The sequence below is a fragment of the Epargyreus clarus genome, unplaced genomic scaffold (assembly GCF_041222505.1).
Source record: "Epargyreus clarus isolate Ecla_fem2 unplaced genomic scaffold, WU_Ecla_fem_2.2 ptg000021l, whole genome shotgun sequence".
NCBI lineage: Eukaryota > Metazoa > Arthropoda > Insecta > Lepidoptera > Hesperiidae > Epargyreus > Epargyreus clarus.
In genome coordinates this window covers 6,419,522-6,441,522 of record NW_027332228.1, presented here as the reverse complement: position 1 = coordinate 6,441,522, position 22,001 = coordinate 6,419,522, and the positions used below count along the sequence as shown (strand labels likewise).

Here is a 22,001-nt window from a genome sequence, read left to right as displayed (position 1 = left end):
CGAAGACCAAAAGAGAACCTGGTAAAGGTATGCAGGTAATATATACCATACCATAAGGCACCCAGAGATTCTATTCGACCTTGACAAAACATTTTATTAAAGAATCGCTCTTTATAAAAACTTCATAATGAAACAGAATCCGCATTGGATATTAAATTAAAGTAAGTAAAATATAATTAATTTCGTTATGATTTCTTACTCAATCCATGACCTTTACTTAAATAAATAGACGCTTTTCAATTACGCTTGCTTCTACTTCATTTGTGGTTTATTAATACATAATGTTATTGTTTGAGAGTCGTATCGGAACATAGAAAAACAAGTGTATTATTTCATGAAGAACTAATTTTAGTATGCTTGAAGCCAGTGATTTACTGATGATATGATTTGAAGGTGGTAGAACCCTTTGTGGTTCGACTCCGGCGGCACCACCGCCACACCTATTTCTACCTAATAACAGCAGTGTTAGGCGCTGCTGTGTTCCAGTTTGAAGGGTGTGGTAAGGGAGACAGACTTTTCCGAAGCGTTTCGGTTTAGTCCTCACGGGTAGCAGCGCATCTGTGGCCGACCTCAGGTAGGAATACTTAATCCTATCTGGGGTTGATGTCCATGGGCGGCAGTAGCCACTTACCATCAGGTAGACTGCATGCTCGGCTGCTACTACTTATTATAAAAAAAAGATATGCTGATATATGTCAATACATTTTACGCTTACATAAATCATGGTTATGCTAGTTAAAATATTTTTTTGCGTTATTTTACTGATTCTAATAAATATATAAAGTAAATACTTATCTTAAGCGTTCCGACTTAGATCTCAGGAGTAGGTTGGATCTCAAATGAGACTCTTATTTTTCTGTGGTTGGTTACAGATGTCCATGAGCGGCAGTGGCAACTTACTTCATGTGGACTCCATGCTTTTTGCTATTTTTATATCATACAACATGTATTATACCGTATAATCACATATGCGGACGGACCCGCGGGGAAAAACTACTGTAAGCTCAAAATATTTCTAGTTCATAAAAGACCTCACGCCGGCGTACCCATTTTCCCCTATTTTTATTTAGCTCTTACCCAGCTTCAGAACTTCGAACTGAAAAATAGACTATAAATAGAAAGTTCTGTGTGAAGCAATTTCACAACTTACCTCTCAGTTCTGATAACTTTATCCTCATTTATATTCTAGGCATCATTAGAGAGGCTTTTAAAATAAAAGTGTGAACTTTTGGCAGCCTTAAAAATTTAATTATTTTATTTGCGTTAAATTTGATTAAATTTCTAGCCAGTTTAGGCCAAGGGACGCTTTACGGGTTGATTTTGATGAATATTGCAAACGAGCATGTCACTCTAACTTATTCACCCTGAGCTATACCTAAGCGGGTTTTATTCACATTAGGGCAAAACAACAGAGTGATCGAGCGATCGACGACAATTGCCGCCAATCGTTGCCAGCACGCAGCGCCTGTCTCTGACCGTCGCCGCGCGTCGCTGGCAGCTATCGCCCGTCGCCGCGGCTACCGGCGGCTGATGGTGGTACCTCCTTAATAAGACCTGACTTTACAATTAATGTATTGATTATATTTCTGGTATTTTTTTGAGTCAATCTGTAGACTAAGAAAAAAATTATCAACCAGCTGAACTTAATAAATCTTAATTTCAATATATTCCGAAACAAGATAACAATCAATCAAAGGTTCAACATAATCGTTTATTCATAGAATTCCCTGTATTTATTATCTAACATCAATACGCCTTACATTAACAACGGCTTTTACTTATCGTGACTGAATACCTTTAGAACAAGGTTTTTTGCCTTGACAATGGCACATTTCATAAATAACAGACCTGCTTAATCAGAGATCGACTTTGCGATTCCGTTTTCCAGACCTTAAAAGAAAATAACCTTGTAATAAATCATTTTTATTTCAACCAAATGATGCCAGCAAAACGGACTACAATACATTTGGACAACAAAGCGAGTACGTTCTAGGTTATGTACAATGAAAACTTGGGAACAGAAAATGGAGTTTGTTTAATGATTTTATGTTTTAGCATATTTGAAATCCCTGTCATAGCGTGACGTGCTTTTTCGGCGTTTGCAACAATGGATTTTGTTGGGAGAAATGCTCTGTAAAGTTTTGTTTGAAATTCTGCTAAATGTAAAGTGAGGTCGTTATTGGTTAAGATGGGAATTTCTTAGGAATATGCAAGTTACTTTAGGTTTAAGGTTCATATTCAACTGTGTTCGGCATCATGTAGTTGAAACAACTCATTTAGAGAAACCAAATTTTAAGTAGGTTTTCCTCGGAGACAAGGCTACCCATTAATATTTTTCTTTTATTGTAAATTTTCTAGATATGTAAAATATAACGAAGATTTTGCTAAAACTAATTTTAAAATGTGTAATCTGTAGTGAAAACTGTTTTTATCTCTTTTTCATTAGTATTAAAAATTATGATATTTATATTTTTACACAACCTTACATTTAATTAGTTAATTTAAAATCGCTCAGTTTATAAAAAACCCTTAACCTTAATTATGTGTAATTCAAATAAGAGAAAAGCTCCAGCATTATGAAAACTTCAAGAGATTATAATAAAAATACTATTCAAAACTTTTACAGAATGTTTTTGTTGTATTGCCAGAAGCTGAAAAGTGTAAATGTCAAAAACAACATAAAAGTCAATAAAGAGCCTCAAATTTAATAAAAAGAAAACATTTCGAACATAAACAATGATAACATCAATAACTATATATAGATACAAGAATGAATTTTGGTGTAATCCCTTTAATAATACAAAAGAAAATTAAAACAGACAAGTATTTATTATTTACATCATTTATACTATTATCTAAGAAGGCGTTCCTAAACACTGGTAGGTATTTACATCTCACAAGGATATAAAAAGCTTATCAACAAACAAGAGAACACAAACAATTTTCAATTTGCTGAAACGAAATCGAACTATCACAATTTACTTAAAACAACACATTAAATAGATATGTATGGGTCGTTTATCAAAACTGTTGAAAACTTTAAAATGAGCACTCTAGCTTCCCAGCAGCAATTGACTTACCTAATAAATTACAAGTTAAGCCCCGTTTATGTCTACAGACATTGGCCGTACCAGACACGGGCCGTGGCAGACAAAAATAAACTGTGTTTAACAGGCACGGGTCGTTTTTGCGCGGACATATTACTGTAACGGTATACAGTATGTGTAGAAAAATATTTTTTGTCTGTCGCGGCACACGTCTGAAACGGTCTATGACTTTAGTTGTAAGAGGACCTTAAAGGTTCATTTATATATACGTGTATCATATTGTAACACACCCCCGGAGACACGAGCCGTAGCTGTCAGTTTTGTATAGAAAAATATGTTTTTAAACAGCCACGGCACATGCGTGCAAAAATCCGTAGATATAAACGGGGTATGAAAAACGTATTTTGGGTCTATGAAAGGTACTAACAATCGTCCTGGTTCGAGTCGTAGCTAACACGTCTGTAAGGCTACAGATAATTTATCACGTTTCTGATTGCATTAAGGAACTGAGAAGTTGGGTGAGCGAAAGTGTTAACAGCGTTATACTTAATGTAGATGCCTCGCCTGAACTCCTCACTGAAACAAACAAGCTTTGTTATTATTAGAGTTAATGGAGACTTCTTGGGAACGGGAATGATGATGATTATTACAGTCATTTAGGGCCAATGTGACGGGATTAAACAAAAATGTGAATTATTAAGTTTATTTTTTTGTTTAATACTAAATCATAGAACTTCCATAAAATGTAGAGCATCCTATAATTTTAATAATTTATTTTTATGTGATGTCTAAAATGATAATATAATGGTAATTTAGTATTACTTTCACTGGTAATAAAAAGTATTATATATAAAAAAAGTTTACTCAAATACTATATTACGATGCTGGAAAAATATAGAAGATACGTTACGTCTTATAAATGAGATTGATAATAATAAAACTACGATTTACTTCTCGAATTAATTATCGTGTCCTAGAAATAAACCTTACTAGTAATAATTACCAATTATATGACAACAGCCAAACGCATGATAGAAGGGATTAATCTTAATAAATAATACAAATATAAGTAGTTATGACATAAAATCTAATAACTTTCCGACTGCAATAATTCTGCATGCCTGCGCTATCACGTTTTGGCAACTTACTAAAATCGGTCACGGCATCATATTCCGACTCTTCTTTATCGGCAGTAAATTTTAATTTAAAATATCGTATATAATATTATTTTACAAGCAAAATGTTATTGATAGGATCTATGTGGTGGATAAATTCAACATTATAAAGTTAAAATATAAATGTGAGTTGTAATCTTATGAGTTAAGTATAATTAAGTCATTTTCAAACACTCAATATAAGTACACTTGGCTACTCATTTTGAATAATTATAAATGAAATAGACAATTTTACTTAAAATTTGCATTTATTTATAAATAAACATTTTCCGTACGCATGTCACGATTTGCAGTATAGTATCCATGGCACTATTGACTAAATTAACTAAACGGCATGTAATTGAGAACTAAATTACCGTCGTAATTGAAATACAGCGAAATCGCTGCAGTCCACACAAATAAAATTGCGGCTAGTGCGGGTATGTAGGTCTGATGAAGCAAATGTATACAAAGCCCTTCCGTGGTCACTGTGGCCAATGAACATGAAGCTAATATATACAAAACCCTCCCGTGGTCACTGCGGCCATGTACAACTGTTACTACTGACCACCAATTAGGTAGGAACACTACTTTTGAAGGTGGTAGAACCCTTTGTGGTTCGACTCCGGCGGCACCACCGCCACACCTATTTCTACCTAATAACAGCAGTGTTAGGCGCTGCTGTTTTCCGGTTTGAAGGGTGTGGTAAGGGAGACAGTCTTTTCCGAGGCGTTCCAGCTTAGTCTTCAGGGGTAGCGGCGCATCTGTGGCCGACCTCAGGTAGGAATATCTAATCCTATCTGGAGTTGATTACAGATGTCCATGGGCGGCAGTAGCCACTTACCATCAGGTGGACTGCATGCTCGTCTGCTACTCTTATATTATAAAAAAAAAAACTTCACCTTGATCAAATATGTGTTGTTACTTCATAAGACTAACTCGGCACAGCTACAAACTTGGGTTTAGCGACAATAGGCGGAGTGAGTTTTAACCGCACTAACTTACGTCGTCGTCGTCGACTGTCGTTTGTCGTTCGTCCGCATGGCACGCCACTACATTATTTATTTCTATAATTATATTTATTCTTTAAGATTGTCTCCCCGTTCGTAATTATCGCTTATCGCGGCGAGTCTGTGGTCGAGGCAAATTGAAACATATTAGTATTTTGTTTGACCATATTCATCAAAGCGAATACCGCTGGCGTGTACCTTTAGTATGATAATCATAATCATAATCTTTATTTGTTAAATAAGGTTCAATAGGTGTTAAGACAAAGTATAAATATGAAGTATGAGTTTTTAAGTTTTTACAAAAATTACTATTTATGTGTTTGTTTACGTATTTCCCATACATTTCCAATCAGTTCTGATACAGTCCGTTCAGGGCGCTGATTGGAAATGTATGGGCAAATACAAAAACAGTTTTTTTTTAAAAACGTAAAACACATACTAAGGTACACCGCTGTCATAAGACTGAAACTAGTAAAAGTAGGTACCTACGTTAGTGCTGAAACCACTAATAATTCTAACAACTACTTACAAGTAATTTGAATAGTGTTCAATATACAAACACCGTCTACATTCCAATCTACACGTGTAAATTACGATAAGGCCTTATTCGATAAATGAGCCTTTAGGCCCTATTCGGTCTATTCACTAACATTTCGACAATATAATCCGTTTATAGGTTAATTGTACTCGACGGAGATAGACCTCGCAATGAATCGTAGCTATCCAATAATACCTCGGGCCAAGTTGTAGTAGATGTAATGTTTAGAAATGTCACGTAACTCTAGTTATTGCTCTATTAGGAATCAAGTTTACGATCAATACAGATAAACCTCTTTGATAGACAGTAAAGTTGAAGACGTTTCTTGTTATAAAAGACAAGATTTTTCGTTTGAAATTATGGCATATCCAACTTGAAACAATTACTAATATTTTTTATCATGACGTGAACCGATTAATTTCTTCCAAAGAGATGCAAAAAGATTTTACCTTCAAAGCGGTCATGTACTGCAGATTCTGGTGCCGTATTTGCTTAATTAAATAGTACCTATCTATGGCATAGTTAAATAGTACCTATATATGAGAATATGGCATTACCATTTCCATTATATATCTCTACTGAACTCAATCATGGAACACATAGACAAATACACAAATACGCAGACCCAGAAACAGAAATCTAAATTCATTCATTTAGATATGTGTCTGGCTGGGGATCGAACCTCACTCGTTAGACCGATGTGGTGAACGCTCCGCCACGGGGGCTGCCAATGTAATAAACAATGATTTAACTGAATTAAAAAAAAATTGCATCATTATAAATATGAATTATCCCTATTTTAAACGCCTTTCATGGCCACCTCGTTAAATGAAATTGAAAGGAGATTAATTCAGCGATTTCGTGTCATTTAAGAGACAGACAGATTAATTAACAATTAAAACACTTTTGGTAATTTATTCGTGAATTGTGGAATCTATTTGAGCTTAAAGTGACTCCTTAATGAAATTTACAAAACTGAATAAAATTTAATTTGAAATGGATTAATTTTTCGTTTTTTAAAAATATTAGGCGCTATTATTGATACCTATACAGACCTTTATAAATGGTGTTTTTTACGTTGTAGTGAATATACAGTTTAGTGATGTGTTGAGTCACTTTCTTCATGAAGTTTTTATTCCTGTTTATTAAATACATCTTTATGGAAACGAATTCAACAAAAATTGCTACCTATCCCTCCACGGTACTTTAGATAAACCATTGGCTAGGGTTTCTTCGAATTTGAACACATCTGACTGTTATCGTGCCTTCTACATTTTTTCTTCTTCAGGTTATGCCTTCTACGGTTGGCACTGTGACAAAAGCCCTGTAAGATGTTACAGATGCTGATGCGAGATTTTATGTATTTCGTATTGTTCAAAGTGTATCGAGTGAAAATATTCGTATCAGAATTTTGTTTTACTCGTATGTCCCGTTATATGGAAAATCATAAGCGACATAACCACACTCTTATCGGCAAGACTTCAGTCACAGTGACCGTATCCATTCAAACCCCATGTTTAAAAAACTTAATTACCCAGGTGCTGACCTGGATAATCTGCCTCCCTCATTAATTGTCACTTCTACGAGCCTTATGACTGTAACCCTAACATTATATAGGAACATACGTAGGAAGTAGAATGCATACTTTTTGGTATTCATAATTTTGAAATTAGCGCCATTCGTGTTCAGAACCGTACAGCAGCATGTGGCGTGACTAATGTGGCCATAGAATTACATTATTCGCACATGGGATGTCAAGCGACAAGAGGACAGCACACATGCAAAATTATAGTTCCACACATAACCTACATATACTATAGATCTTTGAATAAAGTATTCAAATAGGGTCGATTCAAATATTAGAAGAGATTTTTAAGCTATTGCATAGCTTTTTTTATTATATAGGTGTAGCAGACGAGCATGCAGTCCACCTGATGGTAAGTGATTATTACCGCCCGTGGACATCCTTAATTAATCCCAGATAGGATAAGAATGCTGGCTGAGGTCGGCCACAGATGCGCCCCTACCCCTGAGGACTAAGCTGGAACGCTTCGGAAAAGTATGTCTCTCTTAGTACACCCATCAAACCATAACACAGCAGCGCTTAACACTATTGTTATTCTTTACGATACAATAACAATTTACAATATTTTAATATATATTTTTTAAAACACAAATAGAAAATGAACATGCAGTCTATCTGATGCTAAGTAGCCACTGCCACCTACGTCTGTAATCAACCTTCGCTTGGATTAGAGTCCTACGGGAGATTATTATTGGCGTTCCATGTCCTTCAATCAATCGGAACATAGAGTATAAGTCACTCTTTCTTACCTTTTAATTAGAAAATAGATGAGTTTAACAATGTTCTTATAAACAGAAATATGTTTTGGGATGTAGCATCCAAAGTCACACCAGATAATTGACGACCTTGGCAGTATAGCAATACGTATGACGAGTTCATACTTTTCCGGTGTGTTGGGAAGTTATTCACGATAGGGATTTAAAAATAGCTTATCACTACCACCTACTCTCATGATACATGTATCACATAAAGGTCACATTTACATTCATGGCATAATTGTTAAGTTTTATAACATTTGGCACTGTTATGCGAACCAATATTGCGTTATTTTATAAACAAAATATAGAAGTAGCAAACGAGCCTATATTCCCTCTAATAGTAAGTGATATGGGGCTTTTCAAAAAAGGTGCAAAGAGAGCTCTCATAGCGCCGTCGATGCATAAGCGACTCCTCTGGTGTTCCATCAGGTAGCGCGTCTGAATTAGGTTAAACAATAAAAAAGTGGCTACTGCCTTCAGAGGTCTGCCACAAATGCCTCGAAGAGTATGTCTCCCTTACCACACCTTTCGGAACCAAAAGTCAGTAGCGCTTCACACTGCTATTATTAGGCAGAAAAAAACAAAATTAAAATTTTGAAAATACCCACGACGGTTGAAATGTAATTAAAAAAGGATAAAATAATTTAAAAACCTCCGACTTAAATAGTTTTTGTGACGAGAGATAATTAATGTAAAAAAATCGGTTGTCTGTAAAGTAGGTTTACTGGCGATAGTTGAACGCATAGATAAGTAAAGATCACTCACTCCTAACAAGAAAATGTATCCAGTTTTGAGAATTGAAATTGTTGCGTAAAAAAGTTTTACCACGTTTCCGTGCTAAAATGTCTCTAAAATATTTGAAATTATTATTATAAATTATTTAATTATCATGTAAATTATACAGTATTAGTTATTTATTCGTAAATTTTCTCTAAAAATGTTTTTATTTGTCAAAAATTCAAAAAAAGAACTTACTATAATAAGCCATTTGCGGCTTCATTCAATTTCAAGGCGGCGAAGTATCTTTACTAATCTTTGGTTGAACGTGACAACGTCATAAGAAAAATATAAAAGAAAATTTTAATTTAGAAGAGAGACAAATGTCGAACGCTGACGAACGCTTTGTCGCTCGTCCCGCGCTCTCGCTTGCACTACAAGCCTTAAATGGAACGCCTCAGAGCCAGGTAACGCCGCATGAGTCATGTTTTTTGGTGCGTGCTGCATCGAATTATAAGACGTTGTCATGTCAAAAGCTTTCATATATAAGTTGATTATATCTCCTCCAGAGTCGCATATATGAACAACAGAGTATTCGTTTTCATAGCACTTCTCTACTTACTTATTTGGTTGTCGAAGATGCGACAGTAAAATAGTATTGAACTCACCAAAACTTAATAAGAAACGCAAGAAAATCCGTCGAGTGTAACACGTTTACTACGTCATTATTAACCCATTACTGTCCCACTGCTGGGCACGGGTCTCCTCTCAGATTGAGAAGGATTAGGATATGGTCTACCGCGCTGGCCAAGTGCGTATTGGTAGACTTCACATATCTTAGAGATTTTTGATGTGAAACATCTATAGCCGCACGTAAAACCGATTTCTGGCGTGGCGACGCATGCCGTGGCCACGCTATACGATGGTATATATATACAGTCTATATGCAGTAGTGTGTACGGTGTGGCGACGCGTCGCCATGCGCAATCGAATTCAAGAAATAGTCATCGTTATCTGGAAAAAAATCGTAATATTTTATTTTATCATTATGACATATTTAGTTCCTATCACAATATGTTCTTTTCTGCATATTACTTTTACAAAATAATGTCGATGTTTCACATCTGCCAGGCGTCCCGTGACGGCTCACATTTTTTTGTTTATATAAATCTCTCAGGTATGCAGGTTTCCTCACGATGTTTTCCTTTACCGTTTAAGCAAGTGATAATTAATTTCTAATACGCACATAACTTTTGAAGTGCTATACTGCGTACTTATACTACGTACCGCAATGTAAAGTCGTTCACCTTTGGTTTTTACGCCGAATTTGTTTATAAAGAACTATTTTTCATACCAAATTCAATACAATGACTAATAGTTGTGCCCTAAAAGGTTCTAGTAAAAGCTCAAACGTAACGATGTGTTTGCATCGAGGAGTTTCTTTGACAAGTCATTAGACCGAGTGATTTATTTTCTAGATCATGCAAGCGCTCGTAAAGTGCGGTTCTTTATTTACATGACAGTATTATAAAAAAATATGATTTATACGTTATCAATATTTTTATATCGTTTAATGCCCATGAATATAGTGGCAACTGCCTAATACTTGTCAGGAGAGAGCGCTACACGTTTCTGAATCACGCTATTGAAGTTTTTTCAACATCATGTATATGTATAAGACCTGAGAATGTCGGAGCACGGCCGCTCTATAGGCATGATTACCTAGCCTAACGGGAGATCTCTCTTTTGCTAAATAAATAATCAATCTATCCGATGTTTTGCCTATAACGAATCAAATTTTGACAAAATTTACTAGAAAATCGATATCTTGATCTTTGGTCAAATTTTGGGTCTTTAGTAGGCTAAATTTGATAGTTTGATAATTAATTACGGGTGTGAATACGTGTTGGTTAACGTTTTTAAATTGACAAAATAATTGAGCGTTTAGTGCAATTGATAGTTGACTGATACTAAAATTAACAGCATAAACCCGTAGCAAATTAGCACATTCGTTAATTGAGATAATTATTATTTGATCATTCGATTTTAGAGAACGCTAGTCGCTTAGTCGAAGGTGTTAGGAGTGGTTCGACTCCGGCGGCACCACCACCGCCATTCCTATTTCTGTCTCATAACAGCAGCGTTAAGTGCTGCCGTGTTTTGGTTTGAAGGGTGCCACACCATTAGGGAGACATACTTTTCCGACGTGTTCCAGCTTAGTCCTGAGGGGTAGCGGCGCATCTGTGGCCGACCTCAGGCCTCATATCTAATTCTATCTGGGATTGATTACAGATGTCCATGGATTGCATACTCGCCTGCTACTCCTATATTATAAAAAACTTTAGTTTGAGAAAATGTTATACAAAAGTTTTTAAATCAAATTGTAAAATATACACGTAAATATTACAGTTTTATTATAGTCGCAAAGAATATTTGTAATAGCGAGTATTGGAGAAAGTTACAACTATTCTCCTTTGTCGCTATGAAATGTACTCATTACTTGTTTATACTTCTTCAATATATTCACTGAAGTTTATCATCCTCTCAAGTTTTGGGAACTTAGAGCAATTTGGAAACATCTTCAATACACTATGTGAACAGTTGTATGTTGTACTAGGTTTGATATATATAAAGGACATATTGCTTAATGTTTTAATGTAAACAGACTTACAGAGATATTTTAAAGTATATATAGTTTTCACATATATACATGTTGTTGCAACCATTTTTTTTTTTGTTATCTAGGGGGAAGCCTTCAAAAGGTACCCGACGACGTGCGAGCGACGCCGGGTTATGTGGGATTTTTACCGCACTAAAACCCCCCCCGATGACCGTCCTCAGCGCTTGGTGGAGAACTCCGGGATTTCCAATGGAACACAACCGAAGTCCTCCGAGCGCGATGCCCCGGTCGGGCTCTGCCCTGGGGGGAGCACTTTACGCTCCTCCCGCACATCTGGTGTTTACGACGCCATGTGACCACACATGCCGCCGTCCTTCCCGGGGTTGCTCTCCGGACGGTTCGAGCTCCCATTCTTGCCACCGGCAACCCCGGAAGCCCCCTTTTAGTCGCCTCTTAAGACAGACAGGGGATACCATAGCCGTATTCTAGTCCCGGAACTACAGGGACAATGTTGTTGCAACCTACCTACTACTTCCTTCCTTTACGAATCGTAAAATAATAATGTTTGAGGAACGAATTCTCTCTTTAATAAATAACTACAAAGAAAGGTATAAATGGTAAATCCTTTCGTGCAGCGTTACATTTCCAAGGCATTTCTATCTACTACTGATTTGTACCTACAGTATACCACTGCAACTGTATATTAAAGCTTAATAGGAAGCTTTGGCAACAGAGGAAATCCTAGAATTCTATCTCTCAGTTATCAAATCAATGTTAGCTTTCATATCGATTTGAAGTCCATATACTACAGCGGTTAAGGAAACTATGATAAGGATAAAATGATCTTTTTTTATAATATAGGAGTAGCAGACGAGCATGCAGTCCGCCTGATGGTAAGTGGCTACTGCCGACCATGGACATTTGTAATCAACCCAAATAGGATTAGATATTCCTATATGAGGTCGGCCATAGATGCGCCGCTACTCCTGAGGACTAAGTTAACGCCTTGGAAAAGTCGGTCTCCCTTACCACACCCTTCAAAACGGAACACTGCAGCGCCTACCATGCTGTTATTAGGTAGAAATAGATGTCTATTTAGGTGATAGGAAATCTTTACTTTGTTCTATTTTAGAAGAATATTTAGGTCTAGATGCCGGGAAGTACACTGAATTTGGCTGACATAGCGGACTAAGGTTTAAAACGTACCTCCGATATTTGTTTTAACTGGTATCACAGTTAGCTTTACCTAGTAACCGAGCTCATTAAAGTTAGCAAGCAAATGAGACAAACATTAGAAACCTGTTTGTATGTTTACCTCGCTTAAGATTGTGTGGATACCTACTTGGTCAGTAATATGACTGTAACATAAAATGACTTACACTCGTCTCACGTATTATGACCCGCGTAGCAAACTATCAACATAGAGATCTGAGGCGCAGTGGGTTGCGGGTTCGATTCCCGGCGAGAGAAATACTATACGATGAATTTAGATTTCCGTTTCTGGGTAATTGTGTGTTGTCCCTGTAGTCCCAAAATAGGGCTACGGTATCCCTTGCCTGTCGTACGAAACGATTCAAAGGGAGCTTCAGGGGTTGCGGGCGGCAAGAGTGGGAGCTTGATCCGCTCGGCCAGCGACCCCGGGAAGGACGGCGGTATGTGTGGTCGCATACCGTCGTACACACCAGACGCAGTAGCGAGCGTCAAAATGATCACCTGGGCTAAGCCCGACGGGGTAACACGCTAGAGGACTCCGGTTGCGTTTCTTTTGAGATCCCGGAGTCCTCTCTGCAGCGCCGTGGACAGCCACCGGGGGGTTGTGGGTAGTGCGGTAAAAGTCCCACATAACCCCGTGTCTGTCGGCACAGGGTACCTTTTGAGGGTTTCCCCCTCGTCAACAAAAAAAAAAGGGTACTTGTGTGTATCCATGGCACCCACACTGTGGAATCCGAGTACTACTAAGTGGTACTAAGTGTATAATTTGAAACGCAACAATCAGATTACAATGCCTCAATACTACTCAATATTGATAAGTACTCGTACATTAACTTCGAATTTGATACACAAATGTTCATAATAACTAAAGCGTTATTATTAACTAAAACGGCCCATTCCGCGGCTGCCAGAAATGCCAACCAAACTTTGAATCGGGGTTAACCAACTGACAGGTCTATATCCGGACGACTTAGCTCTTTAACAGGTTTGCTAAATTTGCGGACAAATCAACTCAACTCTTCGTTTTTGGTTTAATTGTGCTAAATAAATAATTGTGCGTAATCTTTAGACTTTGCAAACACAACAGTTTAAAAGGTGGACTGCAATGCAGTCTGTTGTCTATAAACATCTGTAATCTTAAAGGTAATCGTAAGGTAAAGGTAAACGTAATCTTAAAGACACTGCCTGGGTGGCATTGTTGCTTTATTTGCAAGCAAAAAGGTCTTATAGATATTTTTAAGCTCTTAAGATTATTATTAATGAGAGAATTACACGATAGCAATCTATTTAATTGCCAATTAGTACTTAATAAGTCGTGGATAAAACTTTTTTTCGTATGTCCTGCTAAATTCTGCTACTAAATTTAGCCTTTAGCTGCAAATTATTAGTCTTTATTGAGTTTGGACCTCTCCCTAAGCCTAGAAGCCTAGTAGCCCTATGACTTTGTATGTTACTAGTACATTCGGATTGATGGTCACCTCAAGTGTTAAAAGTTCTTAGTACGCCCGAAGGCGTCTGATAAGGTCAATAGATTTATTACAACGCCTTATAATAACCTATCTTGGTACCCTTGGGGAATCCATAAAAGTTATATAGGTGCAAATACGGAAACACTCATAAAAATTGCTACTGGAGGTCTTTAAAGCAAAAGTCTATCTCGTAGGTTGACTGATCGTTTTCAACTTGACGACCTGCGTGTCGGAGCGGTCACTATACTGGTCTGACGCGCAGAGGGTCCCGGGTTCGATCCCCGGCCAGACAGTGACAATTGACAATTTAGACAGTATCTAAATTGTTTCTGGGTCTGGGTGTTCCTATATTTGTCTCTGTATGTGTCCACCTACAATATAGGGAATCCTAGTCTGGGGCTGTGAGGGCAGAAAACGTAAAAAATAAAAAACCTTGCACATACCCATGCCGTTAAATATTTTGGAAATTTAAATGTTAAGTACCTAATCATAGAATTTTTCAAAATTTTGCAAACGATACCAATGTATTCAACTACGACTTGGACTTCCTTGTCTTTTTGTAATTCAAAATACAATGATAAATCAGTGCTGACATAAACTTACTTTGATTCTAAAAGTATACTCTATCGTACCTAGTAACATAGCTTCTTTACTGTCAGACAGTTGACTGTTGCCAACGACAGCCTCGCTGCCTTCCCGCCACGAGGGCGCCACTCGCGCTGTACACCGGACCTGCATTGTCCGCCCCGTGGGCACGCGGAGGCCTAGCGCTGTCGAGAGCAGGCCGTGAGAGTGCTGGATTGGTGGGTACTCCACTAGGAGTGCTGGGTCAGTTACCTGTGAAGTTCATTTGATTTATTAATGAAGGCGGTGTACAGTTGTGATATGATGAGGCTGTAGGATGCTGAAATTGTACGTAATATTAAAAGATTAGTATTACCAGCGATATATTTTTATAAGATTCAAGTATGAAACAAATATGCGATTCACCTGATGTAAGTGGTCTCTGAAGGTCATCCGTAATATCATATAACAGGAGTTCTACCTGAATTCTATCATATGTACACCCGAGCACATGCTCATGATTCATATCATGCTTCATATTATGGTCAATTAAATCAGCCGGCACTTAAACATTTCAAACTTAACACAAGAACTGCTTCACATCACTAAGAAGTGAGGCAGACGGGCCTCTTCGACGGAATTGTACTAGATCTTTAAAAGTAATATAGATTTCTGATGTTAAAATACTTTTTTGCCTTTAACGTGATCTATTTTCAAAACATAAGATTGATAAAGAAGCGGTTCCAAAGAATAATAACGCAAATTAAATTAAAATAGACCATGAAGAAACAAAGGATCGTGTTTTGCCCGAGGAAACCGAATACTTCGATAAAACAAAGACATAGAACAAAAATTGGAACAAAGGTCGAGGAGGGAAAATATAATAGGAGTTCAGAGAAATTACGGCCACTAACAGATTGTTAATCAGTAGGGCATTTATAACTTTTTAAAAAGTTTCAACTTGAAGCGAAATCTTAATTTAGGCCAGCTGCGTTGGGATTTTGAAGTTTACACTTTTTGGATAATATTAGTTAGGAAGCCTCGCGAGAGCAATCTTTTATATTTCTACTTGGTATTTCCTTTGAAATTATTTTATAACCTTGACGGTATTTTTTCGTATCGGAGAAAAAATATTCAGAGTTCAGATACGTGTCAGGATAACAAATTAGGTGAAAATTTTCGTACAAAAGAAATGTGTATAACCTAAAACGGTTCATAGAATAAATCGGATGAAGTCGTGCCTGATCATAAATATTTTTCGAAAGCACACAGCATGCAAATATCAAGTTATGCAAAATTGTTATTTGCATAGGATGTAACTTTATCATCGTGTGATTGGATTGTTACTGTTTTCGTTACAATATTTGTTATTTTCGATTTCAATCACACTGTATGAAATGTATAAGCATTTAAGGAAATCTTATTAATAGAAAGGTAATATGTAGTATAAATCGAAGTTCTCATTAAAGGTCACAAACTAATCATCAGTATTTAGTGCTTTAACCGCACAAATGTTAGTATTTACAGTCACAAAGAGCTTGTAATTATTTGGTAGAAACACTACAAGCATAAAATTAAGATCCTGGATCAATTGAGTCACTAAGTTGGGTGCGATAAGCTTTTCGTTAGATAATAAAAAAATCAGAGCTTTAGAAGGCATGGTTAAATGGTCCATACTGGCAGTTATATACCAACATAACTTAATAACAACAATCATCAAACGTTGTCAGTAGCGTTAAGACGTTTTAGGAAAAAAATCCTACCTACAATATTATTAAAAGGTTGTAGAACCAGTACCACATTCGATTTGAGGTCGATTACAAACTATAAACAGCAGTAGCCACTTACCACCACGTGGTCTCTACACTCTTTCGCTATTGCAATACTATATAATGAAACAAGAAACATCTCCAGCAGTAACACTGCCCTATTTATTTCTAGCGTAAAACAGTTCTGTATTTCGGTGGAAGCCTGTAGATGCCGACTGACTTACACATGAGGCTGTAATATAAATCCTTACAAGTAACGCATCAATCATATAATCCCAGTGGTATGCGGATTTGATTACAGATATCCTTAGGTTCGTAGAAAATCCCAGCGAAGCGGTTCGAATAGTATAAACACTGTTGCATGCACTAGAAAACGTGTCTATGAAACCATTAGTGTCACTCCTCAGACTAATGTTCACAATTACTCCCTCGTATCATTTAACAGTATGTCTATCATTCGTGTCTGTAGTTCACTAACAACTAGGTCAAAACATGCATTTGCAGTAGCGCTTTCAAAACATTTCCAGTACCCTTTCCCAATTTCGCGTTGATATCCTAACCAATCCAGTAGGATTTTGTACAGGTACGAGTTCGAAAACGTATCAAAACTTTTCACTGTTTTACCCGGTGTTAGAACGAAAAATGTATTGGGCGAACTTTTTTAAACAAACTATCGATTAAAAGAGCGACTCTTCAGTTCGTTCGGGCTAAATAAAATCTGTTGAGAGATTTTTCGATTGTAATACACACAGTACATCTTTTTCTTTTTGAGCTTAACTCTTAATTAAGTCGACTTTTAGCACACAATAGCGTAAATAGCTTCCAAAAATATAGATAGCTATATTTTTGAAATAAATCAAAAATCACGGAGTGCGTCGCTTTTATTTTTGATTTATAAAGAATCATTGAATCATTGATGCATAACCTTGCGGATTTAAATGTTACAGCAGATATAGTATCGTAATTATACAGCTTAAACAAAGATGTAGGCATTTTAATCTTTCTTTATTGTTCGTTAGGGCACAGCTATGTATTATTTAATATATAAGGCAATGCCCACTTAGTATGATTTAACACATTGTGCCAGTAACCATGTTGGTAATTTTCACTACGTAATTCATGTTTTAGTCTTCTTTTTTCGTTTCAAGAAAACCTTTCATATTTCGACTTTGCGGATAACTTTTCATATAACTACTGAAATAAAATTTAAATTACCTTTTCTCCATCGAGGTCCCAACTCAATATTGCAGCCGGGTATGACCGACCTGATGTGCAATTTAAAAATAACGAGTCTCCTTTTCTGTTTTCTTGTTCATTGCCTGTTATTCTTGGTCCTTCTCTTGGTAGATCTAGATAGAAAAAGAAATAACGAAATTTTAATCGCAAAATAAAAGTATCAATTCTTATAATCTGCTGCTAGATACGTCATTGGATTTGAAACGACATTTAGAAAAATATCCAAAATTTAAATTTACTTATAATCGATAACATGTATTTCAAAAGGAAGACACTATCAAAAAATACTCAAAATTCTCAATGTTAAAGAAATATAAAATATTACTAGACAGGTAGATTTCGATAAAAATATTATTACTAGTCCACTATAACTACATTTTCTATTATTTTATAATGAACTTAATTATTTGTATCTATTTCATTTAATGTGTTACATACTGTTATAAAAACTCAGTTATCCAGTACATATAAATAAATAAATACAAATAAAAAACAGCAAAAATTTAAACACATTTTTGTATTTTCTGTGAAAATGTAGCAACAATTGCGACGTTCAATAACTATGAAACGTTGTGTCATTTATGCATGTCCGGTAAAACATTTTGTGTAATTTTTAAAACTCTCCTCTGTTGCCTTTTTAACTATCGATTTCGAAATCACAGTCAACAATGACTATTAGTATGCAATTTATTAATGGTTGTTTATTTAAACCTTCGTAGTTTGTCTGCGATGGCTTTTCCATTTCTCATATTTCTCAAAATATAAGTGCTAAAAACTAATGTGCTCCAAAATTATCATGAGTATAGCTTAGAAGAGACATTTGTCCGAGATAATGACATAATATATTATCACTTTACAATTTATATGGTGTACCATATAAATTGTCATATAATTGTTGTATAATTGTAGTGTATAATAAATACAACTAGTTGTATATATTTTACAGTAAGGTTAGAACCCTTCGTAGGCCGACTGTGACGGACTGCTTCTCTTATTTTTATTTTGGAAAAAATAACCGTTAAATACTGCTGTGTTCCGTTATGAAGATTATGAAGAGCATAGTGAAGAAGAGGTATTTCGTCAGAGATATGGTTACTTAGTTCATATTGTAAAGTCTCAGGTAGGTTTACGATACTAAAGAAATTAATTGATATGATATTTGTAGTATCGATTAACCGTACTATACGCTAATAACTATCTTACGCGTGTAAGTTTCTTATCTATAAAATAAATAAAAAATAACTAAATGTAGAACTCTGTCGTAAATATATTAAAATAGCGTTCTTGCTAAAACGAAAAATGAATTGGAATGTACCGTAACATTTCCTTGACAACGGGAAATGAATTTTTGGTCCGTGAATCGGGAAGTGTTGAATCTCTTGACCCAGCATTTCAGCTGCGGTTGTATTCTGTACGACTTATTCTGACATATCTAGACCGACATTCTTGTTTCGTGTTGCCGCATTTTTGTTTTAGTATGTTATGGTAATGGCCCGAATAGTTGCTCCAATGCTAGTTGTAAAATGTCTTAAGATTGGTTGGAAGTTACTATAATTTTAGTTATGCAATTAAAAAAATATTCGCATTTTTTGGAAAAATCTAATTTATTTATTCGATGCATAACTGTTCTACTTTTGCTCACAGGTCTCTTTTCAGAATGAAAAGGATTGGGGGACTACAGAGTCTACCGCGCTGGCCAACTGCACATTGGTAGACTTTTTAAACCTTTGAAAACTTATTTTAAAGATCTCTCAGGTATAGGTACAGGTTTCCTCGCAATGTTTTCCTTTGCCGTTAAAGCGAGTGATAAATAATTTGTAATACGCACATGACTTTGAAAAATCAGAGGTGCGTCTGGGATTCGAACCTCGGACCTCTCGGCCGAGAGACCAATTTACAACCACAAGTCTATCAATTCACGAGTCAAATTACACAATAAGTGATCACTTGAATGATAAACATATATGGTCTGAAATACCTCCAGTTGTACCTGTTCCATTCCGTAAGTTAATATAATGTTGTAACTAAAACTTTTATGGAGAAGATGTATGTTATGGAGTTTCTTACGCCGTTTTCTTTCCATAAACGAAACACCGAGGGAAGCTTTGATATGTTATTTACATACAAAACTTCTATAATCTATCTATAAATAATTTACTTTGAATAGAATATTTCGATTGTGTTTTTGGAACTTCTTAAGGTCAGATTATTAAATATATCTGGCAAGTGCTGGCCTCACATATGTCTTAAATATTTATTGAATTATAATACTCGTTTAACACTCATTATATGAACGATTGCAATATTTTGCATGCCAAGTATTCACATTTTAACAATTACGTCATACATTTGTCTCATTTTGATCTTTGGAAGGAAATAATTGATAGATTGAATATCAATAATAATAGAGACATTAAGCAAAAAACTATAATACCTTACGATTGAGGAAAAAGATAGATTGTAAGACGTTATAAAAAGCACATAAAAGTAATTGCTCGCTTATCCGTTAACATTTTCTGATAACAGGAAGACGGATGTTCGTAAAAACGGAACAGTGATATAACTCATGTTAATAAAGAGTGTATTTGAAAATAATCATCAATCGATCAAAACAAATATAGTCATTGTTTTTCTGTTTTCTTGTTTATTTGTGGTCACTGACGTCTTTATGTAAGTTGATAAATAAAAACGGAACAGTGATATAACTCATGTTAATAAAGAGTGTATTTGAAAATAATTATCAATCGATCAAAACAAATATAGTCATGGTTTGCCTCTTTTCTTGTTTATTTGTAGTCAGTGACGTCTTTATGTAAGTTGATAATTAAAAACGGGACAGTGATATAACTCACGTTAATAAAGAGTGTATTTGAAAATAATCATCGATCAATCAAAACAAAAATAGTCATTGTTTTCCTGTTTTCTTGTTTTTGCACAAACTATTTTTCATGTAAACTCGTTTCATTTCAACGTGAAAAATTTTCATCATTAATCTAAAATCAATAATCGCTTACAGTTATTAAATAAATTTACTATATTTTCATATAAATATTACTTTAATAAATATAAATACAGCATTAACTTTACATACCACCAAATACTATTTTTATAGCAGATATAGCCGTGAGCAATGTACTTATCAGTCTCAAGTTCGATTCTTATTAGCGCCAATAAAGCGTAGGTGGAGTAGAGTTAGAAAATAATAATCGTGAAAGCATTCGACAAATCTATATCAATCTACTGAGAACATTACACGAATTCGTATTACGAAGTCAACGACCATAATAATTTGTTGGATAAGGACCTTGACATCGGGAAAATAAATGACATTATTACCGTATGCTCTGTACTTAAATGTAAGAGGGTACTGTATTGTTATAGGTACAATTTGTAGATTGCTAATATTGGGAACATTTTATTATAAGAAGTGCTTCTTGGTGTAGATCTTTGTTCAGCTAGATTTTTAGGTACAATACAGGTCTGTAATTTTTCCATTGTTGGTCTAAAATTTCAGATAATGGTAAAAAGTTCTCATTTAATTAGGAAAATATATTTACACAAAGTAATCAAGAATATTGCCAATACTTTGCCTAAACTTAATGTCATTAAACAAGTCAGCTAAAAACAAGAATTTATTGGTTTAATCGTGGCGCACTTATGAGTATCTATCTACAATGCTGTCTTAATTTATATGTCTATAGCCTAACACAATTTTTTTTTCACAGATATTCTTAGTCAAATAATTTTAAACCGTATCGCAACTGTATAAAAAAAAATATACCTGTCTAAAATGAATTACCATTCTCTATCATGGCAAAATCGAACAGAATACAAAGGCGACAGATTTTACGTATCTCGCATGTAACATATCTAGGACATGTCGTGTAAAGATAAATTACAAAGTACATATAATATAAAGTCTTGATTACGCAACATCCGAGAGTGGACCGGAATAGCCAACGCCGTTGATCTATTCCGCAGAGCTAAAAGCAAGGAGGAGAGCAAGAAGCTGATAGCCAATCTTCACTAGTTGGAGAGGCATTTTAGGAAGAAGAAGATAAGGTACATACATATAACCTCCATCCTGCCTTCTCCAGCAGCTGACGCGAAGCTGGGCGCTTCCGCCGACACCTCGCACCGATACAGCCCCGAGGACTTGAGCGTCACCTGGTGCAGCACCACCCGCCTACTGTCGGATTTTGTTAACTGCATGGAAGAAACACACAAAGTTAATAAATACATTTGACGGCGTATGTGAGAGCTTCGAATAAACGATGATTAAAAGTAAAAGGTCATCAATGGGAACCGAGCAATATCGTTTC

At 35.7% G+C, this 22,001-nt stretch overlaps 1 protein-coding gene across 1 annotated transcript in view; it reads right to left on the bottom strand.

The window, feature by feature from the left end:
- Positions 1-2,685: 2,685 nt before the first annotated feature.
- LOC140751079 (uncharacterized) overlaps positions 2,686-22,001 on the bottom strand; it is a 32,477-nt gene continuing 13,161 nt past the window's right edge. The window contains exons 3-6 of the mRNA XM_073084911.1: positions 21,750-21,885; positions 17,659-17,792; positions 14,743-14,947; positions 2,686-3,623 (exon numbers count right to left, since the gene is read on the bottom strand). Coding sequence (XP_072941012.1) covers positions 3,529-3,623; positions 14,743-14,947; positions 17,659-17,792; positions 21,750-21,885 — 570 coding nt within the window. The 3' untranslated portion in view covers positions 2,686-3,528. The remainder of the gene's footprint in view (positions 3,624-14,742; positions 14,948-17,658; positions 17,793-21,749; positions 21,886-22,001) is intronic.